General features: G+C 41.0%; 1 protein-coding gene across 1 annotated transcript in view; it reads left to right on the top strand.

The window, feature by feature from the left end:
* The window catches only part of syne1a (spectrin repeat containing, nuclear envelope 1a), a 143,812-nt gene that overhangs the window by 69,199 nt on the left and 58,902 nt on the right, over window positions 1–15,711 (top strand). The window contains 12 exon segments of the mRNA XM_038727544.1: window positions 1,412–1,576; window positions 2,236–2,408; window positions 2,588–2,741; window positions 2,967–3,110; window positions 4,286–4,450; window positions 4,657–4,974; window positions 5,854–6,009; window positions 9,837–10,007; window positions 12,982–13,308; window positions 13,505–13,657; window positions 13,950–14,117; window positions 14,890–15,066. Coding sequence (XP_038583472.1) covers window positions 1,412–1,576; window positions 2,236–2,408; window positions 2,588–2,741; window positions 2,967–3,110; window positions 4,286–4,450; window positions 4,657–4,974; window positions 5,854–6,009; window positions 9,837–10,007; window positions 12,982–13,308; window positions 13,505–13,657; window positions 13,950–14,117; window positions 14,890–15,066 — 2,271 coding nt within the window.

Genomic DNA, 15,711 nt, shown 5'->3' with positions numbered 1-15,711 from the left:
GTGTGTGTGTGTGTATTTCTATAGTTTTTATAATGTCATTTTATTGCTAATTAATTACATCATTTTTTTATTGTTTATATGTGAATTTGTGCTCTGGCTATGTAGTTATCTCTCTCCATGGAAACACGTTTCTGCCACTAGCCTACATATCAAAGTTTCCTCCTCACTAAAGGAAGAGGTGGCCAAGCTGGACCCAGATTCTTCTCACAAGATTTGTTACAATAACTAACACATAGAAAGTGAACTCAGTCGCACGTGTCTTCATTAACCCTGCAGCAAAGTCGCAGACATCAGCCCAAGGATCGGTACGTGATGTCACCGTCGCACGGAAGTACTTCTGCCGGCTACCATAGACTGCTGGCTACATCTATGTCCGTGTGGCGGTGGCGTCACTTGCTGATCTTAGTAGTTGTATTTCAGATTTGAGCTTTAGAAATGCTTGGGAAAATGTAGCGTGTGTGGACGCTACCCCGCTACTTCATCAATAAAAGAGATTCGCTAGTGAAAAGCTATTTGATTCAGAAAACAGAGACGCTACCACGAAGCTACTGAGAAATGTAGGTAAACTAGTAACGGCCCTACTGGTAGCAACGCTACTGCCCAACACTGGTGTTTACTGTTGTTCTGTGTCATGGAATATTCTCCAGTCGCACATCTGTCATGGTTACTGTAATCAGCTCGCCTTGGGTAAAAATATTGCTGCCCAAGAAAGTCTCAGTATCTATAGTAATTTACCTGAGCACAATCGTCTGTCTTTCTCCTCCAAAAGGTCCTTGCAGTTGTAGTCTCATCAACATAAAAAAGCCCAACGCTGTGGAGCTTACCTTTTATCCACTGAAGCACTTCTAAAATACCAGAGCTGAAATGTGTCAGTGCTTGAGAATCTGACCTTTTGAAGCTCTCATTAGATCAGTCACACTCTTATGATTTATTTCAGCATAGAACAAAACATCACACTGACCGCAAAGTACAGTTCACTTACCTCAGGACAATGAAAGTGCCCCAACAATGATGAATGAGACTTATTTTCTTATCCAGTTACCTAGAAGAGCACTATTTTTAGGTTGTCTTCCCTGCCAGACATGGTAACAGGAATGAAATTATTTAAAATTGCCACTTGCAGATTGTTATTGTAGCTCTGCCTTTCTCCACTCTACAGTTACGCAGATGTTAAAGAGTGACAACTGCAAACAAAGTACATTGTGTTTGTGCTGTAATGTGGGGTTGGGAAGTCTCTGGAGATGTCTGAGGAAAAACAAGACTGTATTTCAAATACGAACAGATATATATTAAGATACTGTTGTTGTGCACCAGAAACAATTGTGTTCTTATATCTCAACTCTGTTTCTCAGAACCGATATGAATTGTGTGATTGTAGTGTGTTTACAGTGCTGTGCTCTGATCTCTAAAGGACAAGGCCTCCAGGATTGAACGTATTGTAGGGGAGCACCGCCTCTTCTCTCAGGGCCTTAAAGAGCTCCAGGACTGGGTGTGTGAAGCTCAAATGGTCCTAAGCACCTGCATCTCCACCACCACCGACAAGGGCGTGTTAGAGGACCGGATGTTACAGCTGGAAGTAAGGAGGGATGAGACGGATGTGGGGTCCCTTAAAGGAACACAATTTTCAGAGATTAGGCTATTGATACATTTTAGACCACAAAAACATCCATGTTTCCCCATCAGTATGTTTCCTCTGGTGTGTCATGCTGACATTTACAGTGATTAAGGAAATTAGCATTGTCTCAGAAGTGAGAAAATCAGGGCTTGTAACTTATAAATAGCTACGTGTGGCAGTTTTGTGTATTTTTTGAATTATCTGGGAAATCCGGTGGTACAGAAAGGGACGTTGTACTTGAAATATTTTAAACGTAAAAGCTACACAAGCTATACTAAGTTACTGACATTTTTTAATGATTAAAATGGCAGCATTGTTGCTTTGGTTAGTATAGATCAACATAGTACAATAATGGTTGTTTTGTTTATTTGTAGTGTAACCATACCAGTTCAGCAGATTTCCTACTTGATACCAAGGTTATCACTACTGTATCTTCACACAGAGGAATAATCAGTTAAGTTTTAGGGGTATGATCCAGATCAAATGAACCATGCAGGGAATAATTTTTTTAAAGATTTTTTTATATTCAATTCAATTCAAGATGCTTTATTGGCTTGAATGTTTAGGTTAAACAATGTTGCCAAGTTGTTTTATGTCTGTTCGTTCACCCCTGTCTCTAGGCCTTACTGGCTGCTCGTCAGGAGAGGGAAATCCAGCTAAAAATGCTTTTGACACGGGGAGAAGCCGTCCAGAGGAACACTTCAGCTGAGGGGGTCCCAGTGATTCGCAAACAGATCCAGGACCTCAAAGACTCATGGGACTCCTTGCTTTCTGCCTCTATTCAGTGTAAAAGGTTGTGATCATCAATCAGTCAGTCAGTCAGTTGATAAATGGGACTGTTTAGTTTCACTTGATGGATTTCTGTTGGTTGAAAGGTTACACGGATAATTAGATTTAAATGCATGTGTACATTGTGTGTGTGTGTGTTATGTTTGTTCCCTGTGTTTTAACATTATTATGTCGATGTAACAGTCAGCTGGAGGGTGCTTTGTCGCATTGGACCAGCTATCAGGAGGACGTGGGTCAGTTTGTGCTGTGGATGGACCGGGTTGAGGAGACACTTGGCTGCTCAGACAGACAGTATTCTGAGATGAGAGACAAGACTGCGAACCTGGGAAAGACCAAGGTATCACATCTCACTAATTAATTAAGCTATTATTACTAATTAAAAAGCTAGACTAGTGACTTGCAAACATATTTTGCATTGAGATTTAACTCAGTATGGTCTGTTTCTTGCTTCCTATTTTTTTTTATGGAACACCCTCCTTTATAGATATTTTTACCTCAGAGCCTCCCAGTGGAGTTGTATTTACTACACGGAGTGTGTGCATGTGTTCTTATTTAATTCTAGCTTCTCTATGAGGAAGTACTGAGTCACAGCAGTCCTCTGGAGACCATTGCCACAAAGGGGTCCAATATGGCTGAACACTACACTACCCAGCAGGAGGTGCAGCAGCTGCAATGTAGATACAACACCCTCAAAGAAAAGGCCAAGGTACTTACAGTACAAACAACATACTCCACATGCAGCATGTTTTCCTTTGCATGCATTTGAATAATAAATTATTGTTTTGAGAATAGTTCTCTGAATACTTCATGTTTTTTCATAAATCACAATTATAATTGCCCAAATTATTGAAGAGCGTTTTAGTAACTTCTCTAATAATTATTTTAAAATAATTACACATGTTTTGTTTACACGATTTGAAGAATACATTACATACATTTTTACTGCGTACATATTATATTAACATTTAGTTCAGTTTCAAGCTATTCAGGCAAAGTAGTTGTGTTTTGTCAACATTGTGTCATCATGCTTTTAAAACATCATTGACCCTTCGCTAAGCCCCGGCCCCCTTAGTTACTGTTGCTAACTCCGACAAACTGTCGGTGCTGCCACTGTCTATTACTGCACTCCCCGGAGAAATATTGTCAAATTTGTCGGAAAAAGCGCTCTCTCAAAGAAGTAGACAGTTTTGCAGTTGCATTATACATTTGAAGGTTGTATTCAGGCTGTCAGACTGACTCAAACGGACATGAAAAAAATGAAAAATAGAAGCTAAAGCCTAACGATCACACAGTACAAGTGAACCACCGCATCCCCCGACCACTGAAACAAAAGACAACGATTTGAAGGATCATCCCTGTAAAGCTGGGTAGGCTTCTATTCGTTATTACAATCATTAAAAAGCAGAACAGTAGGGCTTTATTACGTTCCATCGAGTAGGAATTCAGATAGCGTTAGCTAACTAACATTAAATTAGGAACGAGCCACAGCCACATCCATTTTTCTGGATTTATTTTAGGTTTTGGAAAGAGAATAAATCGTACTTCTCATATCAACCTCTCTGGGTAGCGACTGTAACTATTACCAGAGCCCCAGGAACAGCGTTTGACCATATCTTAGAAAAATATAGCCAAAAAAGCTCGAAAATTACTCTTTTTACATTAGAGTCAATTGAGCGCATCCATGAAAGTGTCGGACTTCAGTTAGAGCGAGTCCTATACTGCGCTATGATTGGCCAGTTGTGTATTCGGGGCGTGGCTTAGCGAAGGGTCAATTGTCCTTAAAGTTTTGTAAGTTTTCTATTGTCAAAATGACCAATAGATATTTGATATTGAATGGACATACCCCTTCTTTCCAGTAATCTCCAACCTGTTGTTTTGCAGAATGCCGTCAGTAAGGCCAAAGGGCTGGTGCTGGTTCACCAGGAATATCAAAGGGGGTTACATGTGTTTGAGGACTGGCTGGAGCAGGAACAGGCCACTCTGGCCTTGTTGTCCCATCCGGAGGGAAACGTGGATACACTAGAGAAGACACTGCAACAGTTACAGGTATTAATACTGTAGGGTGTTGTGCATAATGTAATTCATGAACAGGGAGTGTAAACAAATATAAAGGGAAACTGTCATCACACCTGGCTCAAGGCTAAAACAGAATTCTCCAAAGGCCTTGGACGCCCTGGACTTTTGGAAACAAAACCGCATGAAATTCTTCATCACATTGTTTCTTTGTTCCACCCTTTGTCTTTTCCCTATAGTTCCTGCAGGAACGCTGCTCAAATGGCCAGTCTTTGCTCTCCTCTGTGCTGACCAGCAGAGAGAGAGTAATCCCCTGGGGTATACCTCAGATCGAGGACAGAGCGCTGGACACCGCTCAGCGAGAGTGGGGGGCCTACCAGGGACGTCTGGAGGAGACACAGACCCAGCTGAGCTCCACACTGACCAGACTGAAGCAGATGGGCCAAAGGTTCCTGAGCCTGGCCCAGTGGCTGGAGGATATGGAGAAGGTGGCAAACATCAGAGGTCATCGGAGGTCAGACAGAGCCACCAAGGAGACTCAGCTGAAGAAACTAAAGGTCAGAGAGCGACAGTGTTTTTGTCCATATGAGATATGTACACTTAATATTTTTTTTACATGTGTCAGTGGTTTAAAGCCCCAAAGAAAGACAATCCACTATATTATTAACAGCAAGGTACTGTTTAATGCTAATTCTGAAATCTTATTTTCATTTTAACTTATTAATATTACCCTCTTTTGTAATATTTTCAGATCATTTCCCTTTCACTTGGTATAAACATACAACACCCAGCTATACTGTAGACCACACAGTTATTTTGATTCAGTACTTTTGAATGAATCCTTTAAAAGAGCTTTCAGTGAATCCTTGAAAATCTTTGTGCTGTCTTTGATTCAGATTTCTCCTTTGACTGTCAGTCAATCAAGCCACAGTCCCAACAGTGCACCAATGTCCTCTCTCCAAACTTAGCCACAACAGTACCCATGCCAAAAATAAGATTTTGCCTTTCAAAATGAAAGTTATGAAGCATCCCAGGGCTACTAAAATACATTACATTTTTTACTTATGCGTACACTCCACTCACACCAGGCATTTGAAAAAACACAGCAGGGGACAGAATATTTCCCTACTGGGTCTCCTCCCTTTGGAGCATGCTTCCTGCAAGTGTCAGGATGTCAAACAGTCTCAGTGTTTTCCTTCCCTGCATTTAGATGGACACACACATACACATGCGCACACACACACATACACAGATACAGACCCTTTGGCCCCATATCTTGTTTGTGATGTGATCTGTTATTTCATGTTTTCCTTCTCACCCATGTGTGCTCCTATTATTTCATATAAAACATAGTTTACAATTAAATCATGAATATTTTTACTGGATTTAAATAGAATAATGCTAATTATACATTCCTCTGTGTCCCCTCTGAACAGGGGTGTCTTGAGGCAGTCCTTGCACGGCAGGGAGAAGTCGATGGCCTCTCCTCTCTGGCACAGCAGGTTCTGGAGGAAACCTACATCAGTAGTTGTGTCAGTGTTACTGCCACCCAGCTCACTGCCCGCTACCATTCCCTGCTGCTCAACATACAGGTTGGGCACTCTCTACTGTCTGCTGTTCAATGATTCATACATCGTATCTTTACTCTGTTGAGTTTTACAGATGCTTCCACTTTCTAAAAACAGAACTATTTTGTAAATAAATATTCCTTTGGAATTTACAGCAAGCATTAATTCTTCCAAAAGATGGATATAATGTTTTTAATCAATGTCTGGTTAGGATCCATATTTGTATGAAAATTAAGTTTTTATATGTTTATATGTTTATTTTCATGTAAGGAAGACTTACTTTGTCTATGTAGGCACTAAAACTTAATTTGGTTTACAGCAAGTTAAAATGGTATTATGATATATTCCCCTCTTTCTTTATATTCTGGTTAGACTTTTAGTTCATAATAACTATGTAAAATAAACAGCCGTTCCTGGTGGATGTTGCTGTTTCAGAGATCATTTGGCTATTAAACATTTTAACCCGATGTGGCACATGTTTTTCCTTAGAAGTTTGAGTTTCTGTAGGTAATAGTCACAACACAGTAGAAGTCACTGTGACATATGACATCCTACTTAACCATGAAAGTATCTATGCTGAACAATATTTATTTTTTTATGACTGGATATTAGTCATAATTTTGTCATTATATATATAAGGGTTAAAGAATGCCTCTGGTGGTCAGGAAGTCCGGACATACATACTTACAATACTTACGATTAGAGCCGACCGATATGGGATTTTTAAGTCCGATACTGGTTTCGATATTTGAGGATTTTAAAATCCGATAGCCGATATATCGGCCAACATTATTTTCCCCCCTTATTATGAGAAACGCATAACATAAACAAAATTATCCCTAACATTTGACATGACATAATGCAAGTTTTGATAAATAAAAGTCAAATGTATAAAACTACAGAAAACATTTTTAAAATATCTGATTTATTACAAATTATAGAGTACTACTACTAAGTGAACCAAAAACTATAAAATATACCAATATAGTACTACTACTAAAAATTTGAATCATACCATATATGATCTCTCATGTCATTGCTATCATAATAATGATACAACAATGAACAAGCCTCTCCTACATAGGCAAATATATATATAATACTACATGACTGTCTACATTACAACGAGGACCTGCAACTGTGTGTTAGATACTTGTTCAGCTCACGTTTATTCACAAGTTCCCTCTGGTTTAATCATTTCTGACACGCCGACTGTAACTAGAGACACTACAGTTTAATCGCTGATTAATGTTAGCCTCCTCCACTGATAAACACAGGATTAGCTTTGTGGCTAATTTAGCAACAGGCAGCGTTAGCTGCTGTTGGTGTTGTTAAAAAATATTTAGAAGTAAAAAAGAAAAAAGAACTGCCAAACTGTTTCAGAAATAAATCTACATCTGTCAGCAGCATAATGTTTACCGTAACATTAAACACACTTCTGAACCTGGAGGATTAGCAAGTCTGGCCTCCAAAGAGGAAAAGTGATTATTATGTAAGTCATATTATTGACATGACAAAAGACCAACTCACCGAGTGTGAGAGCTACCAAGAGTGACTCACCGTAGCTTCAGTAGACTGCGGTCAGCTGATGTTTTGTTCTGTGGTGTTGCCTCTTGTGGGAAAACTATGCAACACTCATGACATGAGGAAGGATCCGATTCGCTGTTTCTTTTTTAATAATTATATCCATCCATCCATCTTCATCCGCTTATCCGGGGTCGGGTCGTGGGGGCAGCAGCTCCAGCAGGGGACCCCAAACTTCTCTTTCCCGAGCCACATTCACTAGCTCTGACTGGGGGATCCCGAGGCGTTCCCAGGCCAGTGTGGAGATATAATCTCTCCACCTAGTCCTGGGTTTTCCCCGAGGCCTCCTCCCAGCTGGACGTGCCTGGAACACCACCCTAGGGAGGCGTCCAGGAGGCATCCTTACCAGATGCCAAAACCACCTCAACTGGCTCCTTTCAACGCAAAGGAGCAGCGGCTCTACTCTGAGCTCGCGGATGGCCGAGCTTCTCACCCTATCTCTAAGGGAGACACCAGCCACCCGCCTGAGGAAACCCATTTCGGCCGCTTGTACCCGCGATCTCGTTCTTTCGGTCATGACCCAGCCTTCATGACCATAGGTGAGGGTAGGAACGAAAAATTGACCGGTAGATTGAGAGCTTTGCCTTATGGCTCAGCTCTCTTTTCGTCACAACGGTGATTATATCGGCTGTTATAAACGCAGATGCAGATATATCTGCAAGTAGCTATATCAGCTGATAATAAATGCAAAACGATAAATCGGTCGGGCTCTACTTACAATAATTTCCTGGAAAATACCTTCCTGTAATCATGAGTTAAGAATAGCAAAACATAAATCCTTAAAGAGCAGGGTGTAGGTGTAATCACTTTTGTGTTATAGTGTCTCAATGTTAGATTAAGAAGATGTGTTGTCTGCATTGCCATTGGGGTCTCTGCCCGCAGAGGGCTTCTCACACATGGTTAAGCTCGCTCACCATGGAATTTGCTCCAGTGAGAGTTTGGACCTTGTTTCTGTAACACCCCATTGAAGTAGCTTTGAGGGTTATGCCTGTGAGCTCAGCTTGTGTTGCTCCAAATACCCAGATTCAGCCTCTCTATTTGTCTGCTCCTCTGGGGGGGACTAAAGGAAAATCAATGGGGCTCCTCTGGTCTGGGGCTAAAACTGTAATTAAACGCTACAGAAAGCAATCTCACACTCGACACCAGGAGTGGAAAAGCTTTGCCTGCACTACATTGATTTTTACACCTTCAATAACACATCTGAGGTTATATGTGCTTGTGTGTCTCCCCCTCACTCCCTCACTTTGTTTCTTTGTCTGTCTGTTATACCCACACCCAAAATTGACTCAAGCATGCATATACTTACAGGCATGCCAATACATATGTATGCTGGCACATAACAACCCTCTCATACTCTCTCATGCCATGGATGCCTGTAATTAAACTGTGTGAAGTGGGGCCATATGGGCTCGAGGTGGGAAGCTGTTACCTCTGTCTAGTCAGTAAAGGTGTGCACTCAGCACTATCAGCTAATTGGAGCTTCGCGCCACAGGATTTGCAAGTTGAGTGAATAATGTGTCAAACTTGCAGGAAACCCTCTTCGTCCTCATGGTGTTGTTGACTCAAAATCTCAGTCAAGTGGATAATGTGTCAAAAATATAAAATCCCTCTCCATCTTACAGTGAAGCTATTGACATTCTGCAGATGAAAGAGGAGGGGAGAAACAGATATTTTCTGTTTTGATGGTTGATCAGAGAGCTTTTGGTCCTTGGTGGCCTATGTAAGACTGCTGAGGCACATCTCAACCTTAAAAGAAAGAGATACAGACCATGTTTCCTGAATTTTCCCCATACCATATACAGTCAAAGTCTTACTAACAATTCTAGCGCCTGAAACAAAAGGCAGCAGTTGTTGAAGTGAGTTTTTCTACCTTTATGTTCATACTATTAGAGATAAAAATAATATGACAGAGTAACACTGTTTTCTAGTTAATTGCTAAGTTAGATTTAAATAAATCTTAATATATTGGGCAAATAGTTACTTCAGTCATGTCACGTTTCAGGTCTACTGTCATTACATATAAAACCTCACCTGAAATATCATGTTGATGTACCTTGCATATTTTATTTACATTAAATCATTCCAAACAACAAAAACATGAGTGACTATTAGTGTCATATTGTGAGTTTTATGTTTTCTCAGGGTATCACAAAAAGAAGTAATGATATTAACTATAACTATGAGGCAATTTCTGTCAGCAATGTAAAGAAAGTTCTAAAAGTGTTAGTATTGGTATTGTATCCAACATCTCATCCGTTCATTTTCAGGACACCATCAAGCAGCTACAGGAGGAGCTGAAGAGCATCGAAGAGGCTGAAAACCTTTGCATGTCCTTCACTGACTGGCTCAGCTCCACTCAGAAAAGCTTCACAGCATTAACTGACAGTTCTGAACCTCTGGACCGGGTCGCCATGGAGAAAAAGATGAAAAAACTAGAGGTACTGAACTGTTTATTTTAATCTGTACTGTATTTACTTGTGTGCTTAGATGGTTTAACTTGCACAGTTCTGAACCTCCATTAGTCAGTGAGGCTTTTGGATATAAGGTGCCGTCTGGCGCTTAATAAACCTCCCTGAACAGGTTGCTATAAATCAGCACAGACGTTGGGTATTACCATGGCAAACTGATGAGTTAGCAAGACTTCCGTTTGTAATGGAGAATTTGAGCACACACTCATATGAGTCCAATATCCAAGCCAGCAAAAATGTCCTTGTGCAATCTTGTTTTTTGCCAAGCAACATACGGTACCTGCTAGTAACATCAAGTGTACAGATTTCTTTGGCAGCTACAATATGCTTTGCCAGTAAAATATGCATGAACTACCTGTAAAGCTTGCAAAGCATCCAGTGTATCAATATTGTTTGAAAAGACTAAAATAAACTTAGCTGTAGTAGCATAATTGTAACGAGTTTTGCTCATTGTTAAATGGGCATTAGAGGGAAGTAGCCTTGGTCCAACATGCACAGACTGCAACACAAAAAAAAGAGAAGAAAATCACCACTATTGTTTACTTGGCATAGTTCATATTGAGTGTGTGTATAGGATTGGATGAGTATGTGTGTATCGATCAGCTCTTTATGAAGACAAAGCGGGTGCTGCTTTAGAGGAAGCATGGTAGCAGGGAGAGACCTCCCGCTGTGAAGCAGAGGATGAAGAAGCGCCGGTGTCAGGAGCCTGCTGGCACAGACACTGTAATTGATGCAGTGCCCTTACCAGTTCACATCTCTCACACACACACACACACACACATACACACACACGTCTCCTATAATACTCGCTTCATATCACAAAACCCATCAGAAGTTCTAACTAACAAGCTGCAGAAAACTCTCAAACCCATGAACCCTCTGTGATTTCACACATATTTTTCCACTGCCTTTCTTTATGTATCACTACATCTCATTTCTCTTCCCTCTCTCCCCACACACATATCCAGAAACGCATTTATAGACACACACATAGATATTTTACAATACATCATCTGGAGTGGGCTTTGCAGTAATCCCTGTCTGGGATCGATGCTCTTTCTCTGTGTAGGGACTGAAGACATGCTGTCACCACATGCGTCCTTCCAGCACTGCAGATAAAACACGAGTGCTTCATCACTTACTCATTCTCCTGTAGTGAGAGCTACAGGGCTTTTCAGTGAGCTATCGTGATTATGCATTGACACAAAGACCAGTAGTCAATAGCTGTGTCAAGGTCCATTAGTTGGATTTAGACTTCATTTGATACTGACTTGTAAAAGCTTAAGTCACACAGTAGTGTGGGCTATAAATGTGCTGAAAATGAAAGTGTTGTGATATTGTATAAATTGTAAGACATACAGATTTTTTCCAAAGGTATCATTTGTCCCCTTGAACTGTGCTATTTTGGTAGCTTTGTGTATTTTAAATTCCTTACATTTCACACTTTAAACACTTAAAAAAAGATATTGGTTGTTATCTTTTGTTGTATTCAGTATTTTCTCAGAAAAGCATCTTCCACTCTGTGGCTCCTCCAAAAATTGTATACAGGGCAAAATGCAAAAAGCAAAATTATTTATCCGTCTCCTCATTAAGCCCCCCTCGTCTTCCCCTTCCATATATTTAATTTCACTGCCATCTCATTAATGTTCAAGGACACTTGTTCCCAAGGTCCCGGTGCTTTCTGAAATACACAGTCAGGTATTCTCTCAAAAAAAACAACAAAATAAATAAAATAGAATAAAATAAATGGGTCCATGTTTAAATTTCTTATTTTTTATCGGGCATTACAAATGGTACTACAACAAAAAATGTAGTTACAAGATAGTTTGCAGCAGACTAAGCAGGTTTCCATCAGTGGCAAATCTGATCCAAAGACACATTGTGAGAGCAAACTGTGAACTTTCTGTTAAGCCAAGACCACTGAGTTATTAGATGCTGAATTGAACTGTCCACATTTTTTATTGTAATCATTATCATGTATGTATCATAGACAAAACAGGGTTTTTAGGGAAAGCTTACTGATCACAAGTTTCAAGTAAATCTTGCAAGCTAAATTCAACATATGGACAATGAGTAGTGTTGTTAAGAAGGTTATTCAGTGTCAGGTATGAGATGAAAGCCGATGTTTTGATATGAAGTTGCGATAATGAGTCATGCAGAACTAAATCTTCTGCAAATAGCAATTAATGCAGACTTCCTTTTTTAGCTCACATGTTAACCACACAGAATTGAGTGTCTCCTGTTAAGGTCATAAGCCAGGGGCATCGGCATTGTTACTGGAAAGAAGAACATGGCTGGAGCTTCAAGCAGTAAACAGGGATGTGTGCATACAGACACAGGTTTTGTTATATTATATTATCAACAGCAGCTGGAGGTCTGGGGTGGTTGCAGTGGGAAGTCGCTCTCTACTCAAGCAATAATAGACTGATGATGAAAGCTAGATGGCATCCCATCGAGTGGAGATCTGTGTGTGTGTGTGTGTGTGTGTGTGGGGCTGTGTGTGGCTGTGTGTTGTAGTTGCCCTGGAAACCCCTGCAGCTCCTGCTGCCTTATAAGGGTCCTTATAATTGGGTCCTCCTTTCATATTATTCACTTTGGTTTCTCCACACCATGACCTCCAAGTCTTCTCCACATCTCGCCATGCAGGTGTCAGCCTACCTGATGGGTTCAAAGCCTTTCAAACACACTGCCAGCCTGGTCTGGGTGACTGGGGCAGCCCTGTGAAGGACATATAAATCAGTGATATTGTGTTTGAATGTTAATCTCAAAGTCATGGAAACTATGCTAGTAGGATTTCCTCATCCTAGAGCATAACTGCTTCAATTTCGGTACACCAATACAGAAAGCTGTCTTTTTTTTTGAAGGTCATTTAGGATAACGTAATGCTGATAACACTTCATCAGCACCCATGCTGAGTTGTATTTCTGGTCTCTCTTTCACCCAGACACTCCAGTCTGAGCTCCAACATGGTCACAGTTTCCTGAAATCACTAAGAGAGCGCGCCGAGCAGGCAGCAGGCTTCCTGAACGAGGCTGGAGCTGAGAGTTTAGGAGGGGAGGTAGAGGCTCGTCTTTCCCAGCTGGAGGAACTTGCAGGTGGGCTGAGGCAGGAGCACAGCTTTCTACAGCGGGCATTACTGCTGGCTAGGGAGTTCCAGGACCGGTATAAGGCTCAGGCCCAGTGGCTGGTAGAGACTAGGGCTTTGCTCAGCACCCCGGTGGAACCCAAGGCTGAACTGTACCAACGGAGAGCACTGCTGGCTAAGTATAAGGTATAGCAGCAACTATGTCATTTCTCTGTCTTTTCTATGTGACTCTAATGTATTTAAATGTAAATCATATAGTAAATAGAGAAATGATCTAATACAACAGTAGTAACAACACATAAGGTACTCAACTGTACTAAGGATGGTCTTTCCTCTATATTAGAGGACACTAAAGCCACACAATGTCTGTCTGTGTCCCCAGGCTCTATTGCAGATGGTTCAGTCCCATGATGGATCCATCAGGTCAGTGTTGGAGAAGGGAGACGCTCTGCTGGCCTCTGTCCACTACCCATCCATCAGAGAGAAAATGAACAGACTGAAAAAGGACTACACTGAACTCTGTAATACTACCATGGTAAGAACCTGTGCTCAGATAATAGTAGTTGGTATACATGTACAGAGAGGAACATGGTCTTTCTTTGCAGGTGACCTAGCAAATGAACTTAGGCAAATGATCCCATAACAATTTCACTTATTGCTTACATGTAACATCAGTAATACAGATAAAGATGGTTTAGTAAGGCTAATAGATAAAGAGCATGCAACTCTGTCAGGAAGGCTGTTGTAATGGAGTGTCGAATAGCCTGTTTGTAATCAGTATAATCTGCCTGAGTGTGTGCTCACATTTTATGAATTACGTGGTCCAGGCACATGTGGAGAATCTAGAAGGCCAGGTGAAGGAACAGGAAGCTTACCACAACGAGCTTCAGGAAGTAGAGCGCTGGCTGCTCCAGATGTCCAGCAGGATGGTGACTCCTGATCCCACTGTGGGTGGCAGCCTGGAGGCCGCCACTCAACAGCTGGCCAGGCACAAGGTAACCAATCACATTACTTGATGTTTTGCTCTTGTTGCCTTGATTAGAGAGCAGAAGTGCCTACTTTGATCCCTAAGGAAATTCTTAATATTAAGCTGAACTAACAGATTTAAAGTGCTATCCTGTTGTTGACGTTATTATATTAAACACCTATTACATTTAGTAAAAGTTACTTTTAGGACGTTTAGGATGTATGTATTTTTCCGTAACTGCATATTGTAGCAAAATTGCTGAGCATTTCTCTTCAGCTGTTAGCATTCTACGGTGTCTGTTTTGCTCAAGAAACATTCCTAAATCACCAAACCTGGGGAGCTTAAATCATATAATATGGTTTTAAGTTATTAATCATCATTAGTATGAGTTCTGACTTAAAAAATGTTATTAAATGCACTAGCAAGTAGTCAATGTGATTTTGTCATTTAAGAGTTACATACGTTTCACACACAGTACCTGATGTCTGAAGTTTTAGCTTAGTTATTTCAGTTTTACATGACTGTACAAAATTACAACAACACGAGTAAAATTACTTATTTAACACAAGTCTGCTTTAATCCAAATTCTTTGGATAAAACAATGGTATATTAATAAAGAATAGATAAAAAAACATTATTAATTAATTAAATTTTGTTTCAGCAAGTGCAGTAAGTAGTTTAAGTCCAAATCCATAACAGATTTGCTAATTGCTAACTCACTAATAATCCCTAATAATCTGTAATACTTACTCCACTGGAGGCTCTTTTGAACATTATCCTACTTGTTACTTTGTCCACAGGCTATCATGGAGGAAATCGCGGGCTTTGAGGATCGCTTGGCAGGCCTTAAGGAGCAAGGAGCCCACCTGGTACAAGGCTGCAGTGACCGTGTGCAGAGCAGGCTGAAACAGCAGGTCCAGGCTCACCAGCAAGGCACCAGAGACAGCTACTCTGCCATCTGTAGCACAGCGCAGAGAGTGAGTGAATGGGAAGCTGAGAAAGACGTGTATTCTGTGTTTGAAGTAGTGAAATGCTTCTTACACATTTATTTAAGACATATTGGTGGATTACATGCATGCACATTTGCACATGTATCCATGGATGTGACCACACATGCATGCACAGACACACGCACTCTACATATCACTGCTGTTAATATTCCAACAGCCTAGACATCCACTTAATCCTAACCCATTCTGACACTTAAACCCGTCTCTCAAGACAGCCCTTTGCTGCCAGTGTAGAGGGCACGACCAATTAAGGCTGCCAAAGTGGAGCTCAACGACATCCATACTCAGACAGACCCCACCAGCCAAAATCACTAACTCAATCTCCCCATATTAATCTCTGCATATCCCCTGTCAACTCCACTTTTTCATGCCTGAGCCAAAAATGGTCACACGCCACTATTCAGTAGATCTGGCGAGCCCTCTAATCCAGCCCCACTCTGTCATTTTGGCAGCCTCTACTCTGTCATCATAGCTCACCTCCCAAGACACCACCTCCACCAGCACTCACACATCCAATCTGGCATTGTGTGATCCAGCCACACTTTACCACTACGCTGCTGGCTTCTCTACAACTGCGCCTCCAGTGTTACGATGGCTGCCAACTGTGTCCCA

Source organism: Micropterus salmoides, unplaced genomic scaffold, assembly GCF_014851395.1.
Source record: "Micropterus salmoides isolate LMB-PRFRI ecotype aquatic unplaced genomic scaffold, ASM1485139v1 Ms_hic_scaffold_18, whole genome shotgun sequence".
Classification (NCBI taxonomy): Eukaryota; Metazoa; Chordata; class Actinopteri; order Centrarchiformes; family Centrarchidae; genus Micropterus; species Micropterus salmoides.
The sequence above is the reverse complement of the archived record's forward strand: the minus strand, read 5'-3'. Positions and strand labels throughout refer to the sequence as shown.